Source organism: Peromyscus eremicus, chromosome 4, assembly GCF_949786415.1.
Source record: "Peromyscus eremicus chromosome 4, PerEre_H2_v1, whole genome shotgun sequence".
Classification (NCBI taxonomy): Eukaryota; Metazoa; Chordata; class Mammalia; order Rodentia; family Cricetidae; genus Peromyscus; species Peromyscus eremicus.
In genome coordinates this window covers 57403857-57431593 of record NC_081419.1, presented here as the reverse complement: position 1 = coordinate 57431593, position 27737 = coordinate 57403857, and the positions used below count along the sequence as shown (strand labels likewise).

The following is a 27737-nucleotide window of genomic DNA, read 5'->3' as shown; positions in this document are numbered from 1 at the left end:
TGAAATGAGAACTTATCAAATTCTCTGAAATTTTTGAGTCAGCAAAGTTACAAGCACAGTTTGCTAAATCTCAACTAAAAGATGCTGTGTCCCAAGACATGATCAGCCTGATCTTCTTTTCAAACCAAAGGAGCAAAGAAGGTGCCACTAAGTATCTGATCTTTGTTTGATTTAATGTCAAGAAGCAGAGCTGTTCAGAGAAGGCCAGAGCTCTAGAGACTGAATCAAGGCACCTGTTTCCACTACAAATGCTGCTCATGACTTGAAGCTGAACAATAGTCAGTAATTATCTAACTGAACAATGTATGTACTTCAGAATAAATGTTGCCAATCTCATACTATTTTCAGGATATAATCCAAACGAACTGTGCAATAATATTTTATCAGTGGACCTTATTTCTGTTTACAAGTCAAGAAATTAAAAACATTGAATGCTTCATCTATTCCTAATAACAAACATTTTATAATTTGCTAAATTATATAAGGACCATAATTAATTGAGGTATCTAAAAATCTATTTTGAAGTATCTACACAAACCATTTTTCTAAATTATATTTGTACCGAAGTTAAACTAAAGGAAATTTCAGTTACTAGAGTGGATCCATACAAGCGGTGTGCAGAAATTCCATCGTACTCATATGGTATCTTTAGAATCAATACATTTATTTAATCAACTTTCGTACAACGTATGAGTTTCATATTTCTGGAATAGCTGCTCACTGTCATGCTCTGTTTCATTTTCAGAGCATGAGTACAGCAGTAGAAGTTTCTCTTTGGTCCATCAGATAAGCTTAAGACTCTATATTTGACCTGGCAAGATTGCTGAGTGCATAAAAGTGCCTCCTGTGCAAGTCTCTTGACCTGAGCTGAATCCCAGAAACATGAGGTGGGAGAGGATGACTGCCTTTGACCTTCACACATGCACCGTGGTGTGCATAGCATGTATGTACATGCATCATGCACTCACACACTACACATACACAAAAAAAAATAAAAAAATAAAAAATAATCCATAGTCTCAGAACTCTGAAATAAGAGCAGTTTCAGCCTGAATTATAATTCATAAATGACTTCCAGTTTGGGGCCTCTCAGACATACCAAGCCAGAGTTGATGTACACGAATACTCTCCCTTCCTCTCTGATGGTGCTCTGCATGGGAGCCCCCACAAGGAGATCAGAGAAGCCATCTGCATTGAGGTCCACCGCACAGATAGAAGCTCCAAAGTATGAGCCAAGCTGTTCCAAAGTAAAGCACGTTCACAATGAGAGCGTACAGCATTATCCACAGAAACCCTCAGTGACCCCAAAGGCAGAGACATATTTACCTTTTTACCTTTCATTTCATGTACAATGGTCAGTTCCCTTTCATCAATGCTGAATATATATGCCTGCAATTGGGGAAATAATTAAAAAACATTTACTTTCTTACCATTTAAAAAAATACTTAATTTGTTTAATTGAAACATCCATTTGTATGATACATAATTGGACAGATATAAAATATTAAATGTTTAATAAAATTGTTACTGCTACAAATTTTAAGAGTGATATGAAAACATTCATATTAATAAGCCTGGTCTGCAACACCATCCTCTGAGGAACTAACTTTGGGATCCTACAGAGAAGGCACATAAAAAGGTTTACCAAAAAAATGGAGTGCCCAATGTTCATATGGCAATGCAGAAAAATATAGAACTAGAATTATTCTATTCCTTTTAGTCTTATTATGCAGCGTTACCTGTCTCAACTGCCTCTTGCTAAACAAACAAACAAACAAAAAAACCAGTATATGCATTCTTTGGGCATCTATAGATAATTAAACTTTATAAGCAATTTACTCATAGCAAAGTCCCATTTAAGTTATACAATTCCCTTTAAAAGTTTCCAACTCAATTTCTTTGAGAGCTATGAATATATTTTACATAAATTCAATTGATGCAATACATTGTTCATCATTTTAATCTTATAATCATTAAAATGTTTACAGTTTCCCTTTAATGCCTAACTCTCTTGTGTAATCCATTCAAAACTTTGTGAGGAAATAAAGAGGAAAAAAATGTAAGTCTTACTTTTCCTATCTGTTCATGTTGAGGGGCTCCTCCCACGATTTCAGTAGTATGCAGACTTCGAAAATGACCAGCCCCAACTGAGTAGCCTTCATAAAAGGAGAGAAATATATGAGACTCTTCATTCACAACAGGCATGTGCTTTTCTAACTCTTTGCATAGAGAAAAATAAAACTGAATCCAAAATGATTACTTTAGGTAGAGCCTCAAAAAAAGTATTAATTTAACATAGTCATTTAAAGTAAGTTTAATATATATATATATATTATAAGAACGATTATATAGGTTTGCATTTCCAAGGTCACAACATTGAAAATATGACCTTGACACCTGGTCTGTTATTCCCTGTGCAATATGATGACCAACCGGCTTCCTGTATTACAGCTGCAACATCCAACAGTACCCAAAACTGTCGGATGATGAAAGCTTGCAAATGACAATTGTTACAGATTTCATTTTTCTACTGTATGGACTTTACATAAAAATGCTTCAAGGCATTCTTCAGTCACAGATAAGGAGATGTCCTATGGGTTCTGTTGGAATGATAATAAAGATACTACTTGTTTTATTAGTGCCCTTTCTGAGCACAAAAAAATGTTCACATTTAAAGCACATAAGGGTTAAACAAACCTATGCTTTGTAAGAAACTACAGAACACATGTATTTTATTGTAAAGGGAAACAATGCCATAAAATTTGTATTTTGTAGGAATATCGGTGGTAAAGTATGATACTCTTGACTTGTGAAATAACAATGATGAGGAGAAGGGAGAAAAGGACAATAAAAATGATTAAACTCTAAGAAACAATCCAAGATAATCTTTACAAACTAAAATAAATTTCTATAAGGAAAAGATGGAAGAACAATTTTTAGAATATACTTCATAATGCTCTCCTTTATCTAGAATGCTATTTTAAGATCCATTGGTTTTCATTTGATAATCTAAGAATTTATGCATATGTATTCATAGACATGTTTTTAAGTGAGTGAACTACTACAGTTAGTTTAAAACCTTCCTAGGGACCCAGGAGTGGTGACACAAGTCTTTAATTCCAGCACTCAAGAGGCAAAGGCAGATAGATCTCTGTGAGAGTTCCAGACCAAGCAGGACTACATAGTAAGACACTGTCTTGAAAGAGGAGGTGGGGGGGGTGGACTTCTACAATGAACATTCAACAGTTCCTATATAGAAGACACAGTGGTGATGACTAGAGTCACCTACGTTTAGTATAAGATAATGAGTTAATGAAAACATAATTGCTTTATGCTTAACTGAGACAGTTTCTGGTGTGTCTAATTGTTACTGGGCAATAGGATGTTTAGAGCAGCACATACAATTTCTAAGGCACAGATAATTTGAGTTTCTCAAATTTCTACAGTACCTAAGTAACTTCCAAATTTTACTTGATTTCGTCTGTCTACAAACGCCTTGTATATGTTTGTAGTTATATTGTAGACAAAGACGGAGCCAGTCCAATATGATGATCCTGGAGCCCCCATCACAATTAAATCCTGTAAAAGAAAATTCATCATCATTTGAAAGTTAAATTTCACCACCCCAAACCTCTCCAAAAAAAATACAACATTCTAGGCAAATTGTTAGGAAGTACATTTTATATGAAGCTATTAAATGGAAACATTTAATTCATTTAAAGCGAGATGTTTAAAAGCCAGAATCGCTAAAAGTAGAATTGTAGAGAAGAAATTCTGGAGCTCTCTCCACACTTATCAGTGGGTTTCAAAGACCAAAGGTAGGAAGGGCCATTGAACAATAGAATAAGCTTTGGGGACAAAGGCAATGTGGGTCAGAAAAAGACAATCATCAGTGTGTAATTCATTAGGGTTCATTACCAGGATAATCGTGTGTACCAGAGAGTTAACAGGGGCTTAATTTATTTTAATTTGTAAAAATCACTGAATAGTGTCCCTAACAATTTCAGCTCAGATAATAAAAAAGCTAGTGAAATTTAGGTCATATTTTATTGTAACTAGGAAGGAGAGAGGAAGAGAGCAGGCCCTTGTCTCTATTGTATAACAACTTATAGCAATCAACCCTAATTAAAATATAGTCTATTCTCTAAGTAATTCTGGACTTTCAATACAGTCACTTCAATGGACTAAAGAAGGAATTGCTATAGGCATTTGTAAATATGTTAACATGTATAGAAGCAGTTAATCCAAACAATACAGTCTTATCTCCATAAAGTAAGAAAACATTCATAAAATTGTAATGGGTTTTTGAGAGAAACCCAAGCATTTATTATTTATTATTATTTAACCTGAGATATGGATATAATGGTGACCTCACATATAATACTCTAGAGTTTTAGATAATAAGTGTTTGGGATTTTATCTGATTTTCAGGGGTATTATTAAGCTGTTAACCCTCACTACTATCATAATTTTAATGAAAACTAGACTCATGTATTTCTTTCACCCTCGGTTAATAATTAAAAACAGTATACTGGGTAGATACTTTCAGTTCTTAAGTTATCAAAATGAATAACTAGCTACTTTAGGTGTCCGTTAAATTCTTAATGGAGGTGATAATCTTTAGTGTGGATTTTAGTTGGTCTTGTGTAGTATTAGTCATTTACAAATTAATTTTCTAAAATTATATATGGAAAATCAAATAGGATAAATAAGGTGATAATAGTCTACAGCTTAAGAGATATTACTCAAATGTTACTCAGTTTTGACCCCCAAATCTACTATGAGTGTAGAGAACCCCTGGAATTAAGCTTCTATACGTGCACAGTACCTGGAGCTAATATTGGGCTGTTACCTGTGTGTAAAAACTAGATATTCCAGCTTGACATGATGCAAATTTTTCTCCAAAATTTCTCACAAAATCTAAAATGAAATATATAATCTTGGTTTAGACAAATTTGGAATATACATTTTTTTTGAGACAGAGTTTGACTGTGCAGCCGAGGGTGGCCTTGAACCCAAGACCCTTCTCACCCGGTCTTCTAATTTTTCAGGATTAATTTTCTTTCTTTCTTTTTTTTTAAAAAGGTTTATTTATTATGTATACAGTGTTCTGTCTGCATGCCAGAAGAGGGCGCCAGATCTCATTACAGATGGTTGGGAGCTACCATTGGTTGCTGGGAATTGAACTCAGGACCTCTGGAAGAACAGTCAGTGCTCTTAACCGCTGAGCCATCTCTCCAGCCCCAGGATTAATTTTCATGATAATGATCTCATCCTCTGTAATTTATTTTTTTTCTCAGAGGTCGTCACAAACATGACTGTTAAGATCTGTATTTTGCACTTCACTTGAAAATGATAATAATTGTCATAATTTAACACCATTCAACTCTCCTCTATTAATCTTCAAATTATCATCATGAATCACAAGCAAAGGCATTTCTCCCTCGGCTTCCACATCACAGGAAGGATTTGTAACATGTACTAAAAATTAAAAAAAAAATGAGTGGGAACTTAAGACGTAATATTTCTGGCTTTTGGTTCACAGTTCCCCAAGTTATTATACATCCTGGATGTACACAACAGTACATTCTGTCAACACACACATGGTAGAATGGCTACTCACTCAAGCAGCTTAATATACCTCTGTCTTCATGGTGACTTTTTGTCTGTAGGTGGTAAAAACAATGGCAAACTACCCTCTTGGCAAACTCCTACAACAAGCTGTAACATTAGATATAACCATCAGGCTGTGCCTTACACTGGTAGACTCATTCATCCTACAAAACTGTAACTCAATCTTGTGGCAGACACTCCTCATCCCACCCCCACCTCCCACGTCCCCAACCACTTTGTCGTTCTGTTTCTTGGTATTTGGTGTTTTTAAATTTCACATGTAAGTGTTTTTAATGTGTTGTTTTCTGTGCCTGGCTTATGGTGCTCTCCATATTCACCTGCAGTGTCCCAAATGGCAGGGTGGCATTCTATTGTATGTATATACACATACGTATACCACCCATGAGTCCCTTTCTCTCAAACTATTTAAGGGACTGCTGAGTTATGTGGGGTTTTTATTTTCACTTCTTGGAAACTTCTGTAGACTTTCACAGTGTTGCACTGATTTGCATTCACACCATCTCTGCTAATACCTAACTTCTCATCTTTTTGGTAAGTAGCCATTCTAACAGATAAGAAGCGATCTTACTGGATTTGATTTACGTACCCTGATGATTAGTAACACCAACCTCCCTTCATATATTTATCGGCCATTTTTCTGCTTTCATTGGGAAGAAAGGATTTTGGTTTTACTGACTTTTAATCAGGTTATTGGCATTGTGGTGTCTCTTTGGTGAGACCCATGTATATACATGGATTGCTCTCCATGTCTGGGGATGTTTGCAAATGCCTTGCCATTTCCCCAGCTCATTGTTATCTCTCGGTTCTGCCGATGGCTTCCTTGGCTGTGCAGATGCCTTGCCACCTGCCCTCCTGCCACTTGTCTCTCCTTTTGTGGCTAGCGCTTTTGCTGTGGCCCCCAAGAAACCACTGACTAGGCCAATATCAGGGAGCTTGCTCTCTCTGTTACTCTCCAGGGGTTCCATTGCTGGAGGCTTCACATCTAAGTGTCCTTCCATTTCCAGTTCACTCATGTATACAACGTAAGATAAGAACCCAGTTTCACTCTTTTGCAGGTGGATACTCAATTTTCTCACATTCGTTTATTGAGATTTTTCTCTTCTTTCCTGTTTTGCCTCATGAAAGACTAAAGACCCATGTGGACTTGTAAGGTCTCTTACTGCAAAGCCCTGTGCATAGATGTTTTTGGAGTTTACTGAGGGGACACAACCCTCCTTCTCCTGAAGCTCTTTCATTCATAGGCCTCCGTGAAAAGAAAAATCAGAACGACGTCTTCCTTTTGACAAATTACTACACTGGTATATAAGCATTCCCTGCCATGATTCTTCATTCCTTTAGAAATTTCCTTGACTTGAGCCTTTGTTTTACAAATTTCGGTATGCTATGTTTATATCATCTTGACTTTTAAACGTATATAGCTAGATATATCTTAGCAAAATTAGCTCCTGCCTAGAAATGTTCAAATATGTAAAACAAAACTATTAGGCAAAAGGGGATAATAAATATATAGAAATCCTGACTGAACTTTATTTCAATTGAGAACTCAATATTCATCATTTGTCTTCTTGCATTCAAAGGTAAAATACAAACATTTATTACTCAGGCTTCTCCATTACATCAGAATCCAGAAATGAAAGATTTTAAAATTACCAGAATCGGTAAGTTTTAATGTGTTCAAACTTTTGACAGTTAATTAAAATTATCTTGGGGTGATAAAGGAGACAGTAAGAGTATTTTTTGTCATTAGAAAGAACTAGCGTTCATACATACGTTTGGTATTCTAAAGAGAGTTTTAGGGTTCTTGATTGTTACAGATAAAATCTTAGACGCTACTGACATCTGTTCCTAACTCTGTTTATATCCTAGTTCTGTATGTAAAATACCAACTGCAAAAGCTCTCCATTGAGACAGAGTTTTCAAAGGTTAGAGCAGTGGTTCTCAACCTTCCTAAAGCTGTGACCTTTAATATACTTCCACATGTTGTGGTGACCCCCAAGATAAAATTATTTTCATTGCTACTTCATAACTGTAATTTTGCTGCTGCTATGAATCGTAATGTAAATACTTGACATGCAGATGGTCTTAGATGACCTCTTTGGAAGGGGTCATTTGAGCCCCAAAGTGGTCACAACCCGTTGCTTTAGACACTAATCCACATCTTCAAGGAATACTTAAGAGCTTCTGGAAAAGGAAGTGAGGAGGCTTTGCTTATACTAATGCCTTGAATCCTTTTAAAGACTCATTAGAAGCTATGAGAAAAACAGGAAATGCAGTCATTCTCATTCTAATAAGAATTTTCTATGTAATTTCATGATTTTTAAGGATCCTATGCTTCCCAGGCATTAGACAGGCTTATAGTGATTTGAAAATAAATTTAGTATAAAAGTAGATAATTATCAACTAGCTTCCACAGTTATCCAAATGAACCTTTAGGGTTGCTTTTCAAAAGCTCAGAGTGCTCATATAGGGCATTGTGACTGTAGTGGGTAAACAAGAGAAGGATGCTTTACATTAAGCAATGGCCATATCAAAGATCTTCCTCTGTGAGCAGGCAAAATGAAAATGCAAAGAAACGCTAAGTGAAAGCCTTCATTTGCTTTGAAGAAACAGCCTGCCTCCATCTTAGCCTTAACTCCATTTTCTATTAAAGACAAACTAGGTTCATCCTTGTGTATGATTAAACCTGTTTCTCAAGGATTGGATGGTGTCCCACCTGTATCCTTAACTACAAATGATTCTGTACTGCCTGTTCCAGGAAGTGGCAATCATGTCTTTGTTTCAAAAAATTGTTTATAATCATCCCGCAACCCTACCTTAGTTTCAAAAGGGCTGTTATGGCTACCTTTTATGACTGACTACCTGTTCTTATGACCACCCTGCAATCATGTCTTTGTTTCAGGAGGTCATTAAGACTAACTTGTTATGTTCTACTCCTATAACCCCACCTATTTTGTCTGCCAAATCCCCCATTTGGAAACCCTCTACCCCTGAGCTGTAAAAGCCTGTCTTCCTCACATCTAATGCTGACCTCTTGAACCCACCTTAGGGGAAAGCAGCCTCTGTATACAAATACCAAAGCTTGCTTTAATTGCTTGTTTTGATTAATTTGGCCATAACAATTTGGGTCAATTGCTGTGGGATGTTCTGTATGTCAAATGTGTTGCTGATTGGTCAATAAATAAATCACTGATTGGCCAGTGGCCAGGCAGGAAGGATAGGTGGGACAAGGAGGAGAATAAAGCTGGGAAGTGGAAGGCTGAGTCAGAGAGACACTGCCAGCCGCCACGATGAGAAACAGCATGTGAAGATGCCGGTAAGCCACGAGCCATGTGGCAAGGTATAGATTAATAGAAATGGATTAATTTAAGCTGTAAGAACAGTTAGCAAGAAGCCTTCCATGGCCATACAGTTTGTAACCAATATGAGTCTCTGTGTTTACTTGGTTGGGTCTGACGGCTGTGGGACTGGCAGGTGATAGAGATTTGTCATGACTGTGGGCCAGGCAGGAAAACTCTAGCTACAGTCAATGGTCTTTCTCCTCCCATTTTTGGGATTAACAGAGACTCTTTCTAGCTGCATCATGTGACACCTACCTTGGTAACATGGGGCCATCCTTTTACTCAGTTCTGTTCTCAAATCAGGAGGCATCCCGTAGCAAATACCAATGGGGAGCTTATTATCATTCTTCATGTAAAATATATTTTTCCACCTATGCCCACAAGTCTGAATAAAACAAAAGTCAAACAAATATGTGAAAGTCACACCTCAAATGTCTGATTCCAGGATCTTGATAGGTGGACCCACTTCAATACCTACCACAATAGATCCATTTTCACCTGGCTGTCTGGAAAGTGTTACCCCCAACCACTGATTATCTCTCTCTTCCAAGCATGTCCTTCCACAGGGCTCTCCAATGGGGCTACCTGCAGAATTTAGAAATATGCTTATCATCAGTTTTGTTGAAAATAATGTTATTCTAAAAGAATAGAGTAGCTAAAGCTGGACACTTATTTCCAGGGTTTCTCTTCAGCCAGTTTTGTCATATCTTATATTCAGGGTACAATTTAAGGGTAAAGTGAGTTACTCTCTGCCAACATACTTGTTCTCCATATACACTGAATATTCTTTTTTGAAATGACCTCTTAGCGATGAAGATGCCATGAAGATGTGGCCTCAGTGATACCGGAAGTAGCTAATTAACCTGAGCAAAATGAAGGTCTATTTTATTCAGAGTCAGAGACCAATGTTTGAAAAGAATGTGTGCTTTTGCCTTACCCATTTATTAATATAAGCAACATCATCAGAGCACTTTCAAAAATGTCCTCAGCAATTAAAGTCCAATTTATTGGAGCTGGACGATGATGACTGACAGTGTAGAAAGTGGAACTTATAATTAGCATACTAATAACGCATAGCATTTGAAACAAAATGCCCTGTGTTTTAAACTTAGTGGGATGACTGGTGCTTTCAACAAAGATAAAAGGTCTTTGAAAACAGAATGGTGTTAGCAGTAAATAAAAAAAACATCAATAGGCACACTTAGGCAAATGCATAAATTGCAGAAAAGGCCAGCATGAAGGAAATACTCAGGTGGGACATAGTCCTGCTAAAGTGTACAACAGTCATCTTTATAGCAATGATCTTTCATTTGCCAGGACAATCCCTTTGCTGTTGAGCCGGAGTCTTAGTAAAACTCTGCATTAAAGTGATTTCAAATCCTTGATTGGAGGAAGAATAAGATGGGTGTCATAGATTATTTTTTGCTATCTTTACATTTTATCTTCAGTCAACACTTGAATATTCTGTGCTCAGTTGCAACAGCAGATAAATGCACTAGCAGCAATTAGAGGAGGTAAGCATATGGGAAGCTGGATTTCTTTACTTTGAACACTGGTCACCAAGTTTTTATACTGCTATGGCAAAATTCCCTGCACTGGTCTTCTTATCATTAAGTACCTGCTTACCCCTCTAACCTTAACCCTATGTACAGTTTCCTGGGGAACCTCACAATGCCTACATTGATAAAGATGGTATATTTCAAATGAAATCATTTGTATTGGCTTTCTGAGTCAAAAAGATTTTGTGTAAGAAGCATAGGAAGATATTTGGGACTATCATGGAAATACCTAATCCTTCAACACAACTGAGCTGAAGGAAGTTTCCCAAACTCTCCTCTGGAGTCTTATTCCCTGAGTCCAGGCAGGCCTGTCTATTGCAGGGGTCATTTCAGATCGTGTTGGGAGCATGGTTAGAATAGAACATGGATAATGTGTTGCTGGCTTGTTTTCTTGGAAAACAATGAGGCCTACCACTACTAGTAGAGTATTCCAGGAGAGATGGACTGAGAAATGAAAGCAAAGAGACCCAGAGAAAGAATACTGCTGAGCAACAGGAGAGAGGCTTGCCATAGCCCAAACCCTGATAAAAAATGGTCCAAATGGACATGGATAATCTTCTGTGTGAAAATTATGAAAGAAAGCTTGAGTGGAGGTAGGAGAGAGGAGAATGGGGAAGGAAAAGAAAGCCAACGAATTAAAGGTATTTATATTGTGTGTCAGTCAATAGGGTAAAAACATTTAACACAGGGAGCTACTAGAACAACATGATACTAAACCAATACAGGAGAATTAAGAAGGGGGGCCAAAAGAAAATTTAATTTTCATTGTGATACAGTGTTTAGTTTGACTTGTCTCTAAAATTATCAACATTTAAAAATTAATGTCAAAAACAGGTCATCAAAGATAGACCCAGTCTGCCTGCAGTTGAAGCTCCATTACCATAAGAATCAACGACATATCACCTCTGAAAATACCAAACTGTTTCTAAAATTATAGATAACACCCAGTTAATTCACCTCCAGTTCAGCTGTCATTTTCAAAGACAGGAGCACACGGGCCTATAAATGCTACCTTCACTGTTCACATACGGATGAAAAATGGGTGTTTTCCCCAAGATTATATTTGATATTTGCAAACAAATGTTCTCTTCTAGAGATAGTCACCAAGTTTAAAAACAACAAACACAGTGCTTTGGAACCACAAAAATGATATCATGCAAATTGTTAGCTGAAAATGGCCCAGAAGTTCATATATGCAAGAATAGCATGCTGTATGCAATTATGTGTTTCTTAGCTGAGTTCTGTTTCCTATGCTTTTAAATGAACATTAGAGACACCTTTGCCAAGTTAAGCTGTTATCTGTTTCATCCAAGCTGCTTCCTGCTCAGTCGTGTTAGCCCTGCAGATGACAGTTACCGCTGTTGCTGCCTAGCCTTCCTGCTCACTGTGCCCCTTTCTTATCATCCAACGCCCTTCTCTCCATTTCTGGGGTTTTCTGAGCCCTCCAGAAGGACTTCTATATGACCGGGCTTGTTGAGGATGATTTCAGAGAGCTAATAAGGTCCTAGGCCTTTACTTCCAGTGTGACTCACATCCCTCTCTTCCCCTGCTCTTAATTCTGCATGAAAACCAATGATTCTTAGAAGTAGAACAAAAGGCCCTCCAGAAGCCACGAGAAGAGATGTTTACATGACATGAAATGTGGTCAGACTTTCTCAGGATTCTAGTGGTGAGATTAAGTTGCTCTTGAGCAGAATAAGCACCTAGTGAGTGGGCATGTGGGAAATGGGGGGGGGATAGGTTTAAGTACCACCAGACAGAGTCTTTCCCATGTGTTATTATGTGGTTCCAAACAACAGATACTTTCTAATTTATATATAAAGTCTCTGATTTATGGTAATTTAAAAATATATAATATATACACAATATAAACATATAATTTATCTACTCTATAGAAAGGACTGTCAACCTTAGCAATCAAGGGCTTTTATTGACATAGGATATGATCCCTGGGAAGAAATTACATTGATTCATTAACCAATAGGAAGGAGGGCTTCCTTTTGACTGGGATTAGCTACATTCGTTTGCAGCTGCTCTGCTCTGCTTCAAAGGTTTAGCACTGATGTTACTCATCTCGGGCAAGCTCAGATCTTATTGATCATCATTCCATCCCAACACAAAACCCAGAAAGAAGTGCTGAAAATGGAACTCTATAAATGGAAAGAGCAATCTTCTCTTTGTGTTGCATATCTTCAGTTCAAGATATGTGTCAAAAGAATGACTATAAAGCCATAAAGGAATGAAAATAATAAAACTGTCAGGAATTATTTTTATATGCATATGCTCATATACACACAGACATCTACACACACATACATGTTGTGATATTTCTTCTTTTCACTTCTTGACACTGTTTCCCAGAGAGCTAACCCTCAACTTCAACCACAACACATAGGGAATTTCAGCACTGGTTATTAGACAGAATCAGTTCCAGAAATAGTCTGTAAGTCACCATTCAGCTCTGAACTTCCTTGGTTTCTGGAACATTTTCCCATTCTCTTTGGGAGTTCCAGAAAAATCCCAGCAGAAAGGACAAGATCTCCACATCTTAAGCTTTTCTCAGACCTCTAAGACAGTAGTTCTTAGCCAATTGGTTGTGACCTTTTGGGGGTCAAATGACCCTTTCACAGGGTTCACATATCAGATATCCTGCGTATCAGATATTTTCAATATGATTCATAACAGTAGCAAGGTTACAGTTATGAAGTAGCAATGAAATAATTTTATGATTGATGGTCACCACATAATAAGAAACTGTATCCAAGGGTCACAGTTCCCTTAACCTCTATACGTTCTGCGTCTACCATTCTGTGTAAAGGAGTTAACAGAAATATCTGTCCTAGTATGTTTCAGCTAGGTGGTGGAATAGACAATTAAATACTAAATGTACTTTTTTTATGAAGAAATTTGGAATTCATGTGGACAGAGGTGACGTTTCTGAAGACTGTCACCAAAAAGACAGTTTCATAAGTGTCCCTGAAAAGACCATAAACAAATCTATATTTACTTTACCCAATGTCATGCTGCAATGATTTATAATCCAGTTTTCATGTCAACTTATACATTACTAAGCTAAACTTTTAGCAAACTAAATCAGTCCTTTACATGGTTTAATATAAAGGAAGTGAATGGAAATAAGCATATGACCTTTTTCCACTCCTTTGCACTTAAAATGGCTAATTCTTAGCACAGTTGAATGCTTTTCCCCAGTACAAATTAAGGGGGAAAATCCATATTGAAGCCATGCCCCTTACTCTAAGAATTAAGCTTATTCTTTTTTTTTTCAAATTGGGGAGGAAATATATTGTATAATACACATTTCTCATTTCCAGTAGGTATATGCCTACTATGTTAGTTTTTAATTTCCAACTATTGATTTCTACCGGTATATACAAACATATACATAAATGAAAATTAGTAATTTTAATGAGAAAAATAAGATGATTAGTACAAAGCTAACTGGGTACTCTCCTTACTACTCCTCCTTCCCCTCACTTTTGTTTTGCTATTCACCTCCTTGGTATTGCTATCAGCACTCAGAAAATAGAGCAGGGACAATGGAAGACTAGAGATTTTATCTTCTATACTGCCTCAAGGAAGAGAGACTGGCTGTGTTTTGACAGTAGTATTCTCATAGCATAGAACACTGCTGCTCACATAGCAAGCAGGCACTTGATACATATTTGTGGATGGAGGATTTTGAAATATATTATACCACCATAATAACCCCTTAGATATGGCAAAGGACTACAGTGTTTTCACCAAACTTAGAGATAAAAGAAAGTCGATTTGTTTCTATCTTCCCTACATCTCCTCCACAATACTATTTCCTTAAATATTAAGACATAGTAACAGATGGTGTGAAGGACATTGCACTTGAGTTTGAAGATCTTTCCAAGTGTGACTGGGAGTAGGGTAACTTGAGATGGTAAGTCACTTGGGATCTGTGGGTTCCTGCAGGGATTCTGGGAAAAAAATGAGACATGTGATGTGCTTGGACAAGAACTGGGCATAGAACATAGAACATTAGATGATGATATCATTATCAATGTTATCTTAAGGATTTGGTTAAACACTAAGCTGTATATAGGTGACAGCATAATCCTCTTGTATAAAATAGACATAGCCCATCACTTTATGGGAAGCTTTATCATGAGCACTGTTTATTCTTACAGTAAGGCCAGGAGACTGCATTATTAATCCCTTTGTTCATGAGAAAATTGAATCCCGTGAATGTGTAAAATCCTGTGTGTACACATGGGTGAATACATATGTTTGGTGAGAGGTTAGCCAGGGAGTCTTCCATTGCTCTCTACTGTATTTTTTTGAGGTAGAGTCTCTCATAAAACCTGGAGCTTATCTTCTTAGCTAGATTGGCTGGCCAGTGAGATCCAAGGATCCTCCTGTCTCCACCTCCCCAGTGCTGAGACTAGAGGCTTGTTCCAGTGCCTGACTTTTACATGGATGCTGGGAATTGAACAGAGTTCCTCATGCTTGCACAGAAAACACTTTGCCACCTGAAGGATCGCCTTAGCCACAACGCTAAATCTTAAAGGAGTCAAGAACTTACCAAATTTGTGAAGCCAGTAAATCAAACGATTAGAATAAAAAAAAAAAAAAAAAACACCTTTGATCTTTGTGTTGTTTCCCATGATTCTAAAACATTGACAATAGAATTCTACAAATATTCAGATGTGTGAATTAGCTGAATTCAATTTCACATCCTAAATCTGTTTTTTTTTCCATCTGAGAATGTGTGAAATATAGCAATTCTGCACAGAATGTAAATAAACTTTTTTTTTTTTTGAGACAGGGCCTCTCTAGCTCAAGCTGGCCTGAAACTTATCACATAACTCATTAAGTCAACTCTGTACAACTCTGTACTGTTCATGAAGCTTCTCAATTCCTTGACCCCTGTCCGGCCCTGCCCTTCTCCTCCATGTTAGTCACCTTCAGTACTGAGGAATTTCTACTGAAGAAATAAGAACCCAATGGAAAGGTCAGTCTTCAGGGCCTTTTTTTCTAGACCTTTGAGGGTTTAAATGAAATGCTTTGCAGTCAGGAAGGCTGGGGCTTTGTGTGTGTGTGTAATGGTACGTCTGGTTTATCCACCTGCGTCACTGTTCTGTGGCTTCCCCAGCAGACATTTGGTGGGGGTGCTCAGTTCCACTCTCTGAAGAGTAAGAGAGTGCGTAAGTGCATCTGTTCTTTCAAAACTTATGACACAGTTTCAGTTTTCAGAAAAATAACAAAAGCCTTTACTTTAAATTGCTTCTGTCTTTTGAATATGAAGTTCTTACACGATAAACATCATACATTTAAGACTGGGCCAGCCTGTCCTTTTTTTTTTTTTTTTGTCAATCATAGAAAGTGAACAACTCTTGATTTTCCTATGTTCTATGGAGACATTAACTTCAGATATCTTTTTTAAGGAAGTAATCATTGCTGAGTAAAAATAACCTGTTAAAAATCCATTATCTACACAAATTCAGAATATCAGAAAAAAAATCATCTAGAACTAAAGTGGTAGATGAAATGAACAACTTATCAAACCTACCAATCCATACACATATGGATTACAGAAACTCATGCCTGTGCATATACAGCTGCCCAGCGCCTAGTAGGTGGTCAATAAATGGCAAATGCTTCCACCTCCCAAGGAACCTGCCTTCTGCTGATTTTAATTTAGACGCCAGAGGGCGCTCACAGTGTTGTGAGAGTTGAGCAGCAACCTCCAGCTATAACCCAAATGGCCCGTTCCTTTAGTTTGTCCTATCAAACCAGAGTTACTAATAAGTCCATTATATTATAAAATCTATGATTAAAAATGCAATTTTCTCACATATCTAATTAAACATGATGGTGATTCTTCTAAAAGATAACAGGGATGTTTAAGAACTCAATAGCAATCCAAATGATTTGGAGTTATGGAAACCATAACACCAACATGTTAAAGGTGGCACAGGACATGGACAGTGTCAAATGTTCAAGACACTTTCCAGCGAATCTAGAGCCAAGCAGAAATGAAAATATCAAATTAAATGTCCAAACGAGATACCATTCTCAAGGTATTTTCCTTTAGTTAAGAAGAGGTCTTTAAATGTGGTCTTAGGATGGCTAGCAAAATCTAATAATGGCTAGTGGGCATACTTTATATGCCGTTATATGAAAAAGAGTCTGTGCAATCCATTAATCCACAGGCCTGGCAAAGCCAGATACTTCAGTCCTCTAAACTTTCTCCTGTCCTGTCCTGTCCTGTCCTGTCCTGTCCTGTTCTGTCCTGTCCTGTCCTGTCCTGTTCTGTCCTGTCCTGTCCTGTCCTATCCTGTCTTGTTCTGTTCTGTTGTCCTGTCCTGTCCTGTCCTGTTCTGTCCTGTCCTGTCCTGTCCTGTCCTGTCCTGTCCTGTCCTGTTCTGTTCTGTTCTGTCCTGTTCTGTCCTGTCCTGTTCTGTTCTTTTCTACTCCAGTAGAAGGTTTGCCACCACAGTGACCGTCCCTATGGAGCAATAGCATCATGTTGTAGGGTTGAAACTCTGTAAATGTGAATTGGTCCTGAATCATTCTGAAGCCTCAGAACTATAGAAAACAAGGTCATTTGTGGAGACCTGATTCTAGGTTCAGGGTCTCTGCTGGTCTCTTAGTTTCTTCAAAATCCTCCAGGAAACCCATAACACTTCTTATAATAGCTACAAGGGAAAAATGTATTCCAATGGGTATGTTTGATGGGAATAACTTAAGGTAGGAGAGTCATTCTATTATGTACTATATTCTTTCTGTGTACCAAGTGCATTTTAATAGCTATAAACACACATATTAACTAACGTTTTCAAAGCATTCTTGAAGTAGACGTTATTGTGAATACCAGCACCAAATATAGAGAAGCTTTAACAAGGAGAGACGATGTTCAAGGTCACACAACTAACTCCTGGTAGGGGGTGAGGGTGGGGGGGGCAGGGAGAAAGACCAACACAAACAGCCAGCTTCTCAGGGTTAGCTTTTCAAATGCTGGCATTAGTAACAAACCAACTCTGGACTAATTCTAATTCTAAAATAATTTACCACTAAAATTTAGTAACACTTGTTTCTGACATTAGAAAATAATAAAGGAAAAAAATTCCTACTTTCGTGGTTGTCTGGTAATTTCTTGGACTTAAAGATTCATTTGCAAAACTTAAATGGATACTATTTTGAATACTTTAAAATTTTTATATATATTTGTGTGTGTGTTGGGGGGGGTGCCTATGTATAGTCCAGAGATCAAGTCGACACTAGTTCCTAGCCTTCCACCTTGCTGAGACAGGATCTTCCTTAACCACTGTGCTGTGTACTCCAGGCTAGCTGGCCCAGGAGCCTCTGGTTGATGCTCCTGCCCCCATTTCTTGTTAGTTGACATAGCAAGCACCTTTACTCACCCAAGCACGCTACAAAATCTAAACAGAAAATAAATCCAGGGGAACCTGCTTGCACTTAAACCTAGAGTGGTCCATCCTGAAATGCTGTGTTCCTGTTTTTTGTTTTGGTTTTTGGTTTTTGGTTTTTGTCTTTTGCAGTTCACATGTAAAATAGGTGGCGGGGGTGGGGGGGAACTATAGATGGATGGTAAGACAGCAAGATTTAAGGAAAATCGGTGAGGAGCTGTCATATTTTCCTTGCCAGTGAAGACTCACACCAGGATGAAGAGTTACAGATATCAGAGGCATTTCTCTGTAGCGAGTTGAAAAGGCTAGAATAAAACATTGCAGAAACCGTAGTTGCCCCACAAAAGTGATCAAATATAATGCCCAGTAGAAAAAAAAAATCTTCCCAGGAAAACAGAGCCTGAGCCCAGAGTGAAGTCATGCTGGGGAAGTTCCGCAGGTGCTATAAACTGACACATTGTCTGCAGATCAGGTGTGACTTAAGCCTGACCTTCAACCACTGAGGCATCTCTTCAGCCCAAGGCAAAATTTGAGAAGAACATATCTAATTCACTTTAGAGACATAGACACCCTTCCAAACAAAAGGGGTCTGAAAAATAAATAAGCTCTTATTATTTCTGAACATATTCATTATGAATTACAGTGTTTCAAAACTGAAAAAGAATTCTCACAATTTTAAAAAAAAAAAATGTAGGTATAAACTAAGGACATGGAAACAAACATGGAATTTCTGAGCTTGGTCCAGTCACTTACAAACCCACTTCCACATTCTAATTCCCCACACTGAGCTGTTCTGAAACTTTCTTCTTAAGACAGTCACTTCCAAACCTCTCAGGATTGGTAATGACGTCTCCTGGGGAGAAGCCACAAAGCCTTCAGAATGTAGGCTGATGAAGCCCCACTGGGGGAAATGGTGCATTTGGCAACAAAGTCTGTAAAATACCACTAACTCTGAAAAATGTATCTATTCATTTTAGCTATATTGAGCTCTTCCTGTGTGGTCATCTAAAGCAGTGAAAACTGGCTTACTCCTCAGCCCTACCCACACCAGAAAGTGTATCAGATGGACCTGATTTCTTGTTCCTGCCAATGATTGTCTGTCATTACTAATGATGCACTCACCTGCCTCTCTCTTTCATCATCTAGACTGAATTCATTATGCCTTTCAATTGCATCTTATTCCACTTTATTTCTTGGATATAGCATGCTAAGGGGTTGAAGGAAGATCCAATGGGAAGGGTTATCTTCTGCTCTCATTCTTCATGTCTCAAGTCTTTGTAGTGTCTTTGTCACTTAAAACTAGTCTTCCCAAGGTTATTGATGAATCTATTCTCTCTAACACAGAGAAGCTACCTAAGTTCTTACCTTTTGTGATGTCTAGGGCCTTTTAACACTCCCAACCACAAACCCTTTCTCAAAACCCTCTCATCCTCTGACTTCTACAATGCCTGATGCACCTGATTTTCTGGCTACCTCTTAGGCTCTATCTTTCTCGAGGCCCCTTCTTTCTTCTCCAGTGGTTCTCAACCATGGATGAACATTGAAACCATCCTTGGACCTCTGGAAACTCCTGCTTCCATTTTTTGGACAAACTCCTAGAGACAATTATTTTGAGACAGGGCAACTAGAACAGGTATTCTTAAAGCTCCATGGATGATTTAAGTTGAAATGGACTTCAGTAGTACTATTCTTGCCCCTTCTCTAGTTGTAGGAGTCTTAGTGTCTACCCTTGGTCTTCTGATCTGCGTATCTTACAGTTTTCATGTTAAGCTCATTCATCCCTATGGAGTTGACTGTCCCTTCCATATAAATCACTCTTGACTCTGAATTGTTGGTACAGTCTTCTCTCTGGTCCTCAGGCATAAAAATCTCACTCATAGATATCTACTTTTGTGTCGTATAAACTTCACACCAATGGAATACATGGCCTTCCAGAAAACCTGCTGTTCTACCCTTTTAGAGTACCTATCACCGTTATCCATCCAATACCCCAAAAATCAGAACCTTCAGTGACATCTTTGATGATTTCTTTTTCCTAGTGTTTAACTCATTTAAAAAGTACCAAGTATTTCTGAATCCATCCTCTAAACATCTGTAGATCTCTGGTTTTCTCCATCACATCTACCACTGTACTACTTAGGGACTTAACATCAGTAGCCTCTATTATAGGAAAAACTGTCATATTATTCTTAGTCTCCATATATTGACTACAAAGTACTCATTATACCACACTAGAATACTATGTGTCAAACACACAATCTGAACCCTCCACTTCAAAGTTTTAAACTTCACAGGATAGGTTCAAAGCCATGTTGTTCCAGAAATAATCTCTGATTACCTCTGTAATCTATCATGCATATCACTCTGCAATACAATCCTACTTGGTTTTAAGTTCTTCAGAAGTACTGTGCTCTCAAAGACCTTGGCTTTCCATGCACAATGATTGTTCTGTCTGGAATGTTTTTTTTCTTTTATATTCAATGAAATTTCATTGATGTATGAAATGAAATATAACCAGGTATAACTTCATTTCCTCCAGCACCTCCTTCTTCTGTCATTATTTCCTCCTCCTCTTGCTCTTCCTCTTACTGTCCTTCTTCCTGTTTCTAATAATTCACTAAGTCCAATTAGCTGTCCATAAGTACAAGGCTGTGGAGCCATCCACTGCAGCATGGGAACCTACCAATGGCCACACCCCCAGTGGCATATTATTTTTATAATCTCTTCCTCTAGCTGAGACTTACTCTGTCCTGACATGAGTCTCAGTTCCTCACTACTTTGTTCTTGTCATTAGTTCTTCCCATCACAGTTTCCTCCAACATGAACACTTAGGTAGGAAAACTGTTGTACAAAGAATGTGTTGCTTTTATGCACTTAGGTCTGATCCTTGGATATCTCTCAGTTTATAACTAAATGAATACATGAGCCATATGCACAATGGAGTAGTAATACATGGCCCCAGATCTCTTGCCACGGAAAAGTATCTTAGCCATTAGAAATATTAGCCAATGAGCATATAAGCATATATCAAAAAGAATTGTGTTTAAGAAAGCATCTCTCCAATTAGAAGGACATCTCACCCTTTGAGAGGTCAAGTATGGGAGATTGGGGAACTTCTAATCTTTTAAAAATATTAATTGTGTGTGTGTGTGTCTGTGTGTGTGTGTGTGTATGTACCATGGATGTATGTAGGTACTCTTGGAGACCAGACACATTGGATGCCCCTGGAGCATCACAGGTGATTGCAAGCTGCCTGATGTGGATGCTGGAATTGAACTTGGGTCCTTTGCCAGAGTGATATACACCTTCAACAACTAAGCCATTTGGCTAACCCCAGCTTCTACCTTTTAACCTCGACTTATTAATGGCATCCTATACCATGATTTTCTGTGTACAGAATGGCCTGTGTTCAGGGACAATTTTTCAGGTTGACCAATCTGTATTAATCTCAGCTTCATAAGCTATAATTTTAGGCTTGTTGCAAATAAAAAGAACATCACCCAGAACACATATGAAGTTTGAATAGTTAAGTATTTGTATTCTAGCATTACTAATCCCTGCCAATCAGGTAGAAATGATGCAATGCTTAGGAACTTGACCAGTTTCAAAGTAGGGTATGAAATATAAAAACAGGAGATTTCCTAAGACAATGTTATTTCCAGAAATATTTTCAAAATCAGCAACAGTAACCAAGTTGTTATGGACCCTTGGTCTTTCCAGCAAGAGAAAGAGAAGCCCAGACAGGAAGCTTAACCGCTCTACAGCCAGAGCTCTGCACATGAGGGGAAGTGAGGGTCCTACCCACCCAGGCACAGATGCAGGAGTGCTCCCACCCAAGGAAAGTTTTCAGAGGGATTAGTCCTGTCCAATAGAGATGTAATGTGTGCTCACACGACATTTTTAAATGAAAGGCTGCCATATTACAAAGGTAAAAAGGAATGTTAAATCAATTCAAGACTTATTAAGCTATGAATACTACTTTAAGATATTTCTTTCAATGGGGTAATCATAATGTAGTTTTGTACTATCTCAGACATCTACTGGGTAAATTACTTAATACAACTTCTCACTGCAGACGTTTCCTATCCTCAAAAGCCACATGTGGCCAGTGGCTACTTTCTTGAACTGTGTAACTGTGTAACTGTGTAACTTTAGATTCTTTTCCCTAGGTAGGTTCCCCTGCTGCATGTGTAAGTCAGTCATCCAGAGCCACGGTCTCCTCTCTGTCTCTCTGTCTCTCTGTCTCTCTCTCTGTCTCTCTCTCTGTCTCTGTCTCTGTCTCTCTCTCTCTCTCTCTCTCTCTCTCTCTCTCTCTCCATACACACACACAAACACACACACACACACACACACACACACACACACGGGATTAAGGGAAGACATTTGTGGTAACTACAAAGTATTAAAAATCTGGAGTGTCTTTTGATACCCAAATAAACCTGATAATCATTCATGTATTGTTATTGTGTTCTGCTTTGCTGACTATTGTGTTTTAAGCATGGATCATGCTTAAATGTATTAATTATGGAGTCATTATTTTTATCATCCTGACTCTCAGGGACCAAATTCATCAAACAACCCCCAGTAAGGGTACAGAGTAGCTGACAGAGAAGAGAGTGGACATGTGGAAATCACCATGACCTACTTAGACACTATCTGCACAAGTAGATGTAGACCTCGGTCCTCCTGAGGGGAGACCACTTTTTTGTTCATGGAAGGAAGTAGCAAGGGAGTACAAAACAACAGATACCTCTGAGACAGGCAGAGTGCCAGAAAGAGGCTGAGAACACAGGAAGAAAACACCCTGGGTGCTATAGAAGCAACTCTGCTGGTGTTACCTCAGCAGCCAATTTGGTCTGCTGAAGGGGCACTGCCAACGTCTCCCCTGAGCATGCTAGATAAATGAGTATGCCTGCTTGACTCTGATTATGGCTATAGTGAATACAGCATGGTATGTCATGACATCAGCCACAGACGACGCTAGGGTGGGAGAGGCTAGGAGTCTATCTGAGTCAGCCATTTGTCTGACATTCTACAGAGACGTTAAAACAACTCATGATATTTTGGATATTTTGAACCAAACATCTGATAGACACCATTTCACAAGACTGGACACTTTTAGAATCATGATAAGAAGTACAGTTATTCCAGAGGCAAGAGATAGCTACAACAGCTCTAACACAACTTTTGTGATGGGCCAGTGACTTCTTTTTCATTTGCTTCATTTCAATTTGTTGTATTTTTTGTTTATACAATTAACCTTTTATTTTTAGTTCATTAATTGACCCTAATTACTTATTTTGATAACATTTTATTGCAGATCTCACATATATTTTAATTAGAAAATAAATAACTCATTTTTCAATGTCTGGATATTGAGCTAAGTATTTGTCAGGGGCAGAGTTTGAGACAGGGTCTCACTATGCAGCTCTGGTTGTCCTAGAACTCCTATGTAGATCAGGCTGGCTTGGACCTGAACTCACAGAGGTCTATCTGCCTCTGCCTCCTCAGTGCTGGAATTAAAGACATGTGCCACCATGCCCAGCTAAGCTAAGTATTTTTAAACTTCATAATATAATCACTTACATTCTACATAAGATAATTACAATTATTTATATAATTATAAGTATAATTATTTACATATACATTATATATATAGTTAAATATAAATAAAATTATTTTAAAAATTATAAATAGCTCAGTCATCCAGAAGATTTTTGTGTGTGTGTAGGTAGCTTTCTCCTTTCTCTCTTTCTGCACACACATACATACACACACAAAATGTGTTCAAAACTAATAGTGCATAGTCTATAAACCTTACAGTCTTACTATGTTTCTGCTAATCAATTGGTGATTTTTTTTTTAGCTTTCTTTCTGGACATGAGCATTAGTATTTTACCTTACTAGTAGCTTTAAATTACTTTTGAATTTGTTTTCAATGAAGAAACAATTTTCTCTGTAGAAACTAGGAATGTATTGTTCAGAATGTTCCCGGAGAATTAACTTCAGCCAATTCCCTTACAAAAACATTCTAAGTGTTACCATAGTGGATGTTGTAACCAGTCAATTGACTAGGACCTTACACTCCATTTTGTGTCTTTCATCTCAGTGTTTTTGTTGTTGACTCAATTCTTGAAGGTAAGGAACAGCACTTTGGGTTACCATTGCTAACTCTTCTACCCACCAATCAAGCTGAGAACTAGCAAACTTGTGCTTTTCTTTATTCATCCATCCCAAAACGTGCAATGTTCTTTATGTATCTACTGTGCTTGAATGTCTGTGGCAAACTCTGTGCTCTACACTGCAGTGAATTTAGGTTTTCCTTTAATTGACAGCTGCCATCATCTAAAAGCCTATCCCAGGACATGATCTTTCCGGTCAAACACAAGCCTCCATAAATAGATCCAGTGCCCCCCGGGCAGGATGTCATGTCATGGATCTGGAAAGAATGCCAGGACCGGAGACCCTGTGAAGCTTCTGTCAGATCAAGGCTTCATTCACTGCACAGCTCTCTCAGGCAATGAAAATACTTGGCAAAATCATTCCGAAGACACAGCTCTGTCAGTCCTGTCTGCGGTTTGGAATAGGGGGTGCCTAATGATGCTCTGAGGCCCATCTCTCCTTTACAAAGAACTAAGTTTCACAATAGCTTGTTTTCCCAAATAAAATTTGGTTTTGCTGTTTCTCTCCCTCTCCTGTTCGTGTCGTCCTCTTCCCTGTCTCTCTTTGTGTCTTCCCACTCCCAATGCGCTTTGCACTTTCGTGTCAGCAGCAGCCTAGTTCAATGCACAGATAACTCCTGCATTTTTATGGGTGCTGAGGGACAAGTGCAAAGAAAGAAACAGAACAAAACAGGCAAGCAAACAACACAAAGATGACTCTAAAAAGTTAAAGACAAAATAAGGCAATCTTTGTCCCAATTATCACCTATAATTCATCATCATAGATGAGAGATCATCGCTATAGCCAGCACTCTAAACCCTTCATTTGGTTTTCTCTTCACTGAACATGTACAACTGAAGTGTAAGGCTAAGCCTCGGTAAGTAATTTTGAAGGAGGAACCCACAGACAGCTCTCTGTGTTGGAGTCCTACTGTGGAAAACAGAAACATTACAGTCATAACCTAGAGTTGCTTTGAGGGGAAAACATTGAGCAATATACACAACAGTGCTAGGAGCAAGACAAATCTAAATTACTATTAGTTCCCCTTTCTTTTCCCATGTGTCTGTGCGCAGCAAATTTGCTTTTGACTTTGAAACATGAAACTTGTCCCCTCCCCCATCAGCACACATGTCTCAAGTTTCTGTAAACTTAAAGACATAAAGAAATGAGGGCTGAAGACAGGCCTGCTTAACAGGAGAATCTGAGAGGAGGAAAATTAATAATTATACGTTAGACCTCCTATATTAATGATTTTAACAGTTGACATGCCATTTTTTCCCCTCCTGTTCTTTTATGGTATATATTCTATGGAAGAAAGAGAAAGGAAAGCCCTTGGGCTAAATAAAGGACGGGATGTGGGGTCAATCGAAGTTTTTACTTCTGATGTGAGTCTAGATCAAGGTTGAGACGTCAGAGATCAAGCACAATCTTTAACAATCCTTCTCTGGGCTGGGTCCTCTGGCTTTGAAGCAGGTTTTACACATGGTAGAGGGTGAGAGGTGGCTGGCCAAAAGGCATTCTAAGAAACTTTCTCTGAGAGAGCTTTTATCAGATACTGCCATCAGCTACAGCCTCAAGCAAGGAAAAGGCAAATATCACCAGAAGCAAGCTGCCATGGGGTTAAAATCGAAAAGCATGCACTTTAAACTAGAAGAAACTGGCATCGCGAAGTCTTCCAAAACTTATCCAACAATGGGCCCATGAGAAGAGAAAGTTCATTATCTCCTGGTCCAGGACTCAACTCACCCAGCTGGAGCTGTTCGCAGGTCTGGCCTGGATTCGCTCCGATCCTGCATCTGTAAATCGCCCCAGGATTGACCACTGAGGCATTGGAGAGCCAGCTGGCAGTGGGCGCCCCCGCGATGAGCCTAAAGCGAGAACCAGGCAAGTTCGCTCAGATGTGAGCCAGTCTGCCCACCTACCCTGCCCCGAGTTACCACAGCTGTGCAGTGGGCAGCATGGGAAGCGGCGCCCACGTCCTCTGCCCATCACCATCACCCGAGACTCAGAACTCCAGCACCAGGTACCAGGAGCACCCTGGGGGCTGTCATCCTAAGATAAGTTAGTTCTAAGGCTCTCCAGTGAGCCAGCTGGCTGAAGCTAGGCTTTCCTCTGACCTCCCAGGACGGCGGAAAGTTTGATTCAGACAAGGAATCCAAGAGGCGGGGAGGCGCTGCTACATGCCTCTTGGGGAGGGCGCACTCACCAGCGCTTTTCCCCGTGGCTGTGCAGCACCACCGAGTAGCCAAACAGAGTGCCGGAGGGGCCCTGGTACAGCAGCGCGCTCTCGGGGTCCAGGTTGTAGGGGTACCCCGCAGGCACTTCCAGGTACAACAACAGCATCACCGCTTCCCAGAGGGCGACCCCTCGGGGCCCGGGTCTGCGCCTCGGTTCCGCAGCCATGCACTCTTGGTGGGGAACATTCAACACCAAACGGCCACTGACCAGAGTTGCACAGGATGCGACGGTTGGCCAAGGCGAAGAGCGCCCCAAGAGATGAAGTGTAGCAGCGTGTCCGGTACTGGCGGGCGACAGGGGCGGAGAGAGGGACGCCAGGGGAGGGGAATTGGTGGCCACAGGCGGAGCAATCGTAGTGCCCAGGGATGCCTCAGGCCCCGGCCCACGCCCCGTTTCTGTGGCCTGGGGGCTGAGTGCTCCTGTGATCTGGGTGGGGTCCTGGGTGTGGTGCCGTGGCTCACAGCCTTGTCTCCCGTTCCCCAACTCGATCCCCACCCCCACCCCGCCGCGGCTGTAGGGGGCGCTAGGGGACCTAGGTTGCCGGGACTCACATCCTGGCCAGGTTCTGGCAGCCCACAGAGTATGGGGATGGCTATAGGTTTCTGGGGCTTAGCCAGAATGGCCCCGAGGGGAACACAAATGGGGCAGGACTTTCCCTTTTGAAAGTTGGCTGGGGCTAGATGCCTAGCCTTGAGGCACTCCATGCAGTGACTGGCCTCCATGGCCAGTCTCCGTGACCAATAGTGATCCCCCAAATTTGGGGACCAGGACTGTGGAGAAACCTCTAGAACTTCCTTTGCCAGTTAAGTGCTGTGTAGCAGAGAGAAATTATAGTTTGCAACAAATTAAAAATTGCCCCCTACACACACCCGGAGGCGCTTAGGGAGCATTTTGGTGACAAAGGCATTATGGCTAGTCTCTTCAAAGCTCCCAGGCCTGCACCCTCTTGTGCTGGCTTCCTTCCTCTCCACACTTCCTCTTAAGTAGAGTCTGTATGCATGAGCAAGTCAGGCAACGGCCTGACTCCAAACCCAGGCTAGCTAAGGAAATTCTGTGACTTGCCTCACTAAGCAAACTCCTCCTCCTGTTCACTTCTTCATAACCTGTTCTATGTACACAGAGCCGTTCAGTTGCCTCAGGACACACCTGCCACCAGAAATGTAGACAGCAGCATGAAACAAGGTCACACTGAGCCTCTGCAGAGCCACTGGAGGCCAAAGAAAGACACAGCCCATGTGAACCAGGTGATTGGCCTTGGCTGAATGCACTCCGCGTGGGCCCGGTTTCGCGCTGGAGCAAGCAAGTTGCAAGTGCCCGTGACTGTTAGCAGGAGAGATGCGGGCCTCCTCACCACTGCTGCGTGAAAAGACAAACGAAAAAAGAAGAGT

General features: G+C 39.6%; 1 protein-coding gene across 1 annotated transcript in view; it reads right to left on the bottom strand.

Moving 5' to 3' along the window:
- Itga4 (integrin subunit alpha 4) overlaps positions 1-27486 on the bottom strand; it is an 82151-nt gene extending 54665 nt beyond the window's left edge. The window contains exons 1-9 of the mRNA XM_059260784.1: positions 26318-27486; positions 25858-25979; positions 9451-9557; positions 9228-9357; positions 4853-4920; positions 3450-3579; positions 2071-2156; positions 1327-1389; positions 1100-1237 (exon numbers count right to left, since the gene is read on the bottom strand). Coding sequence (XP_059116767.1) covers positions 1100-1237; positions 1327-1389; positions 2071-2156; positions 3450-3579; positions 4853-4920; positions 9228-9357; positions 9451-9557; positions 25858-25979; positions 26318-26514 — 1041 coding nt within the window. The 5' untranslated portion in view covers positions 26515-27486. The remainder of the gene's footprint in view (positions 1-1099; positions 1238-1326; positions 1390-2070; positions 2157-3449; positions 3580-4852; positions 4921-9227; positions 9358-9450; positions 9558-25857; positions 25980-26317) is intronic.
- Positions 27487-27737: the final 251 nt, after the last annotated feature.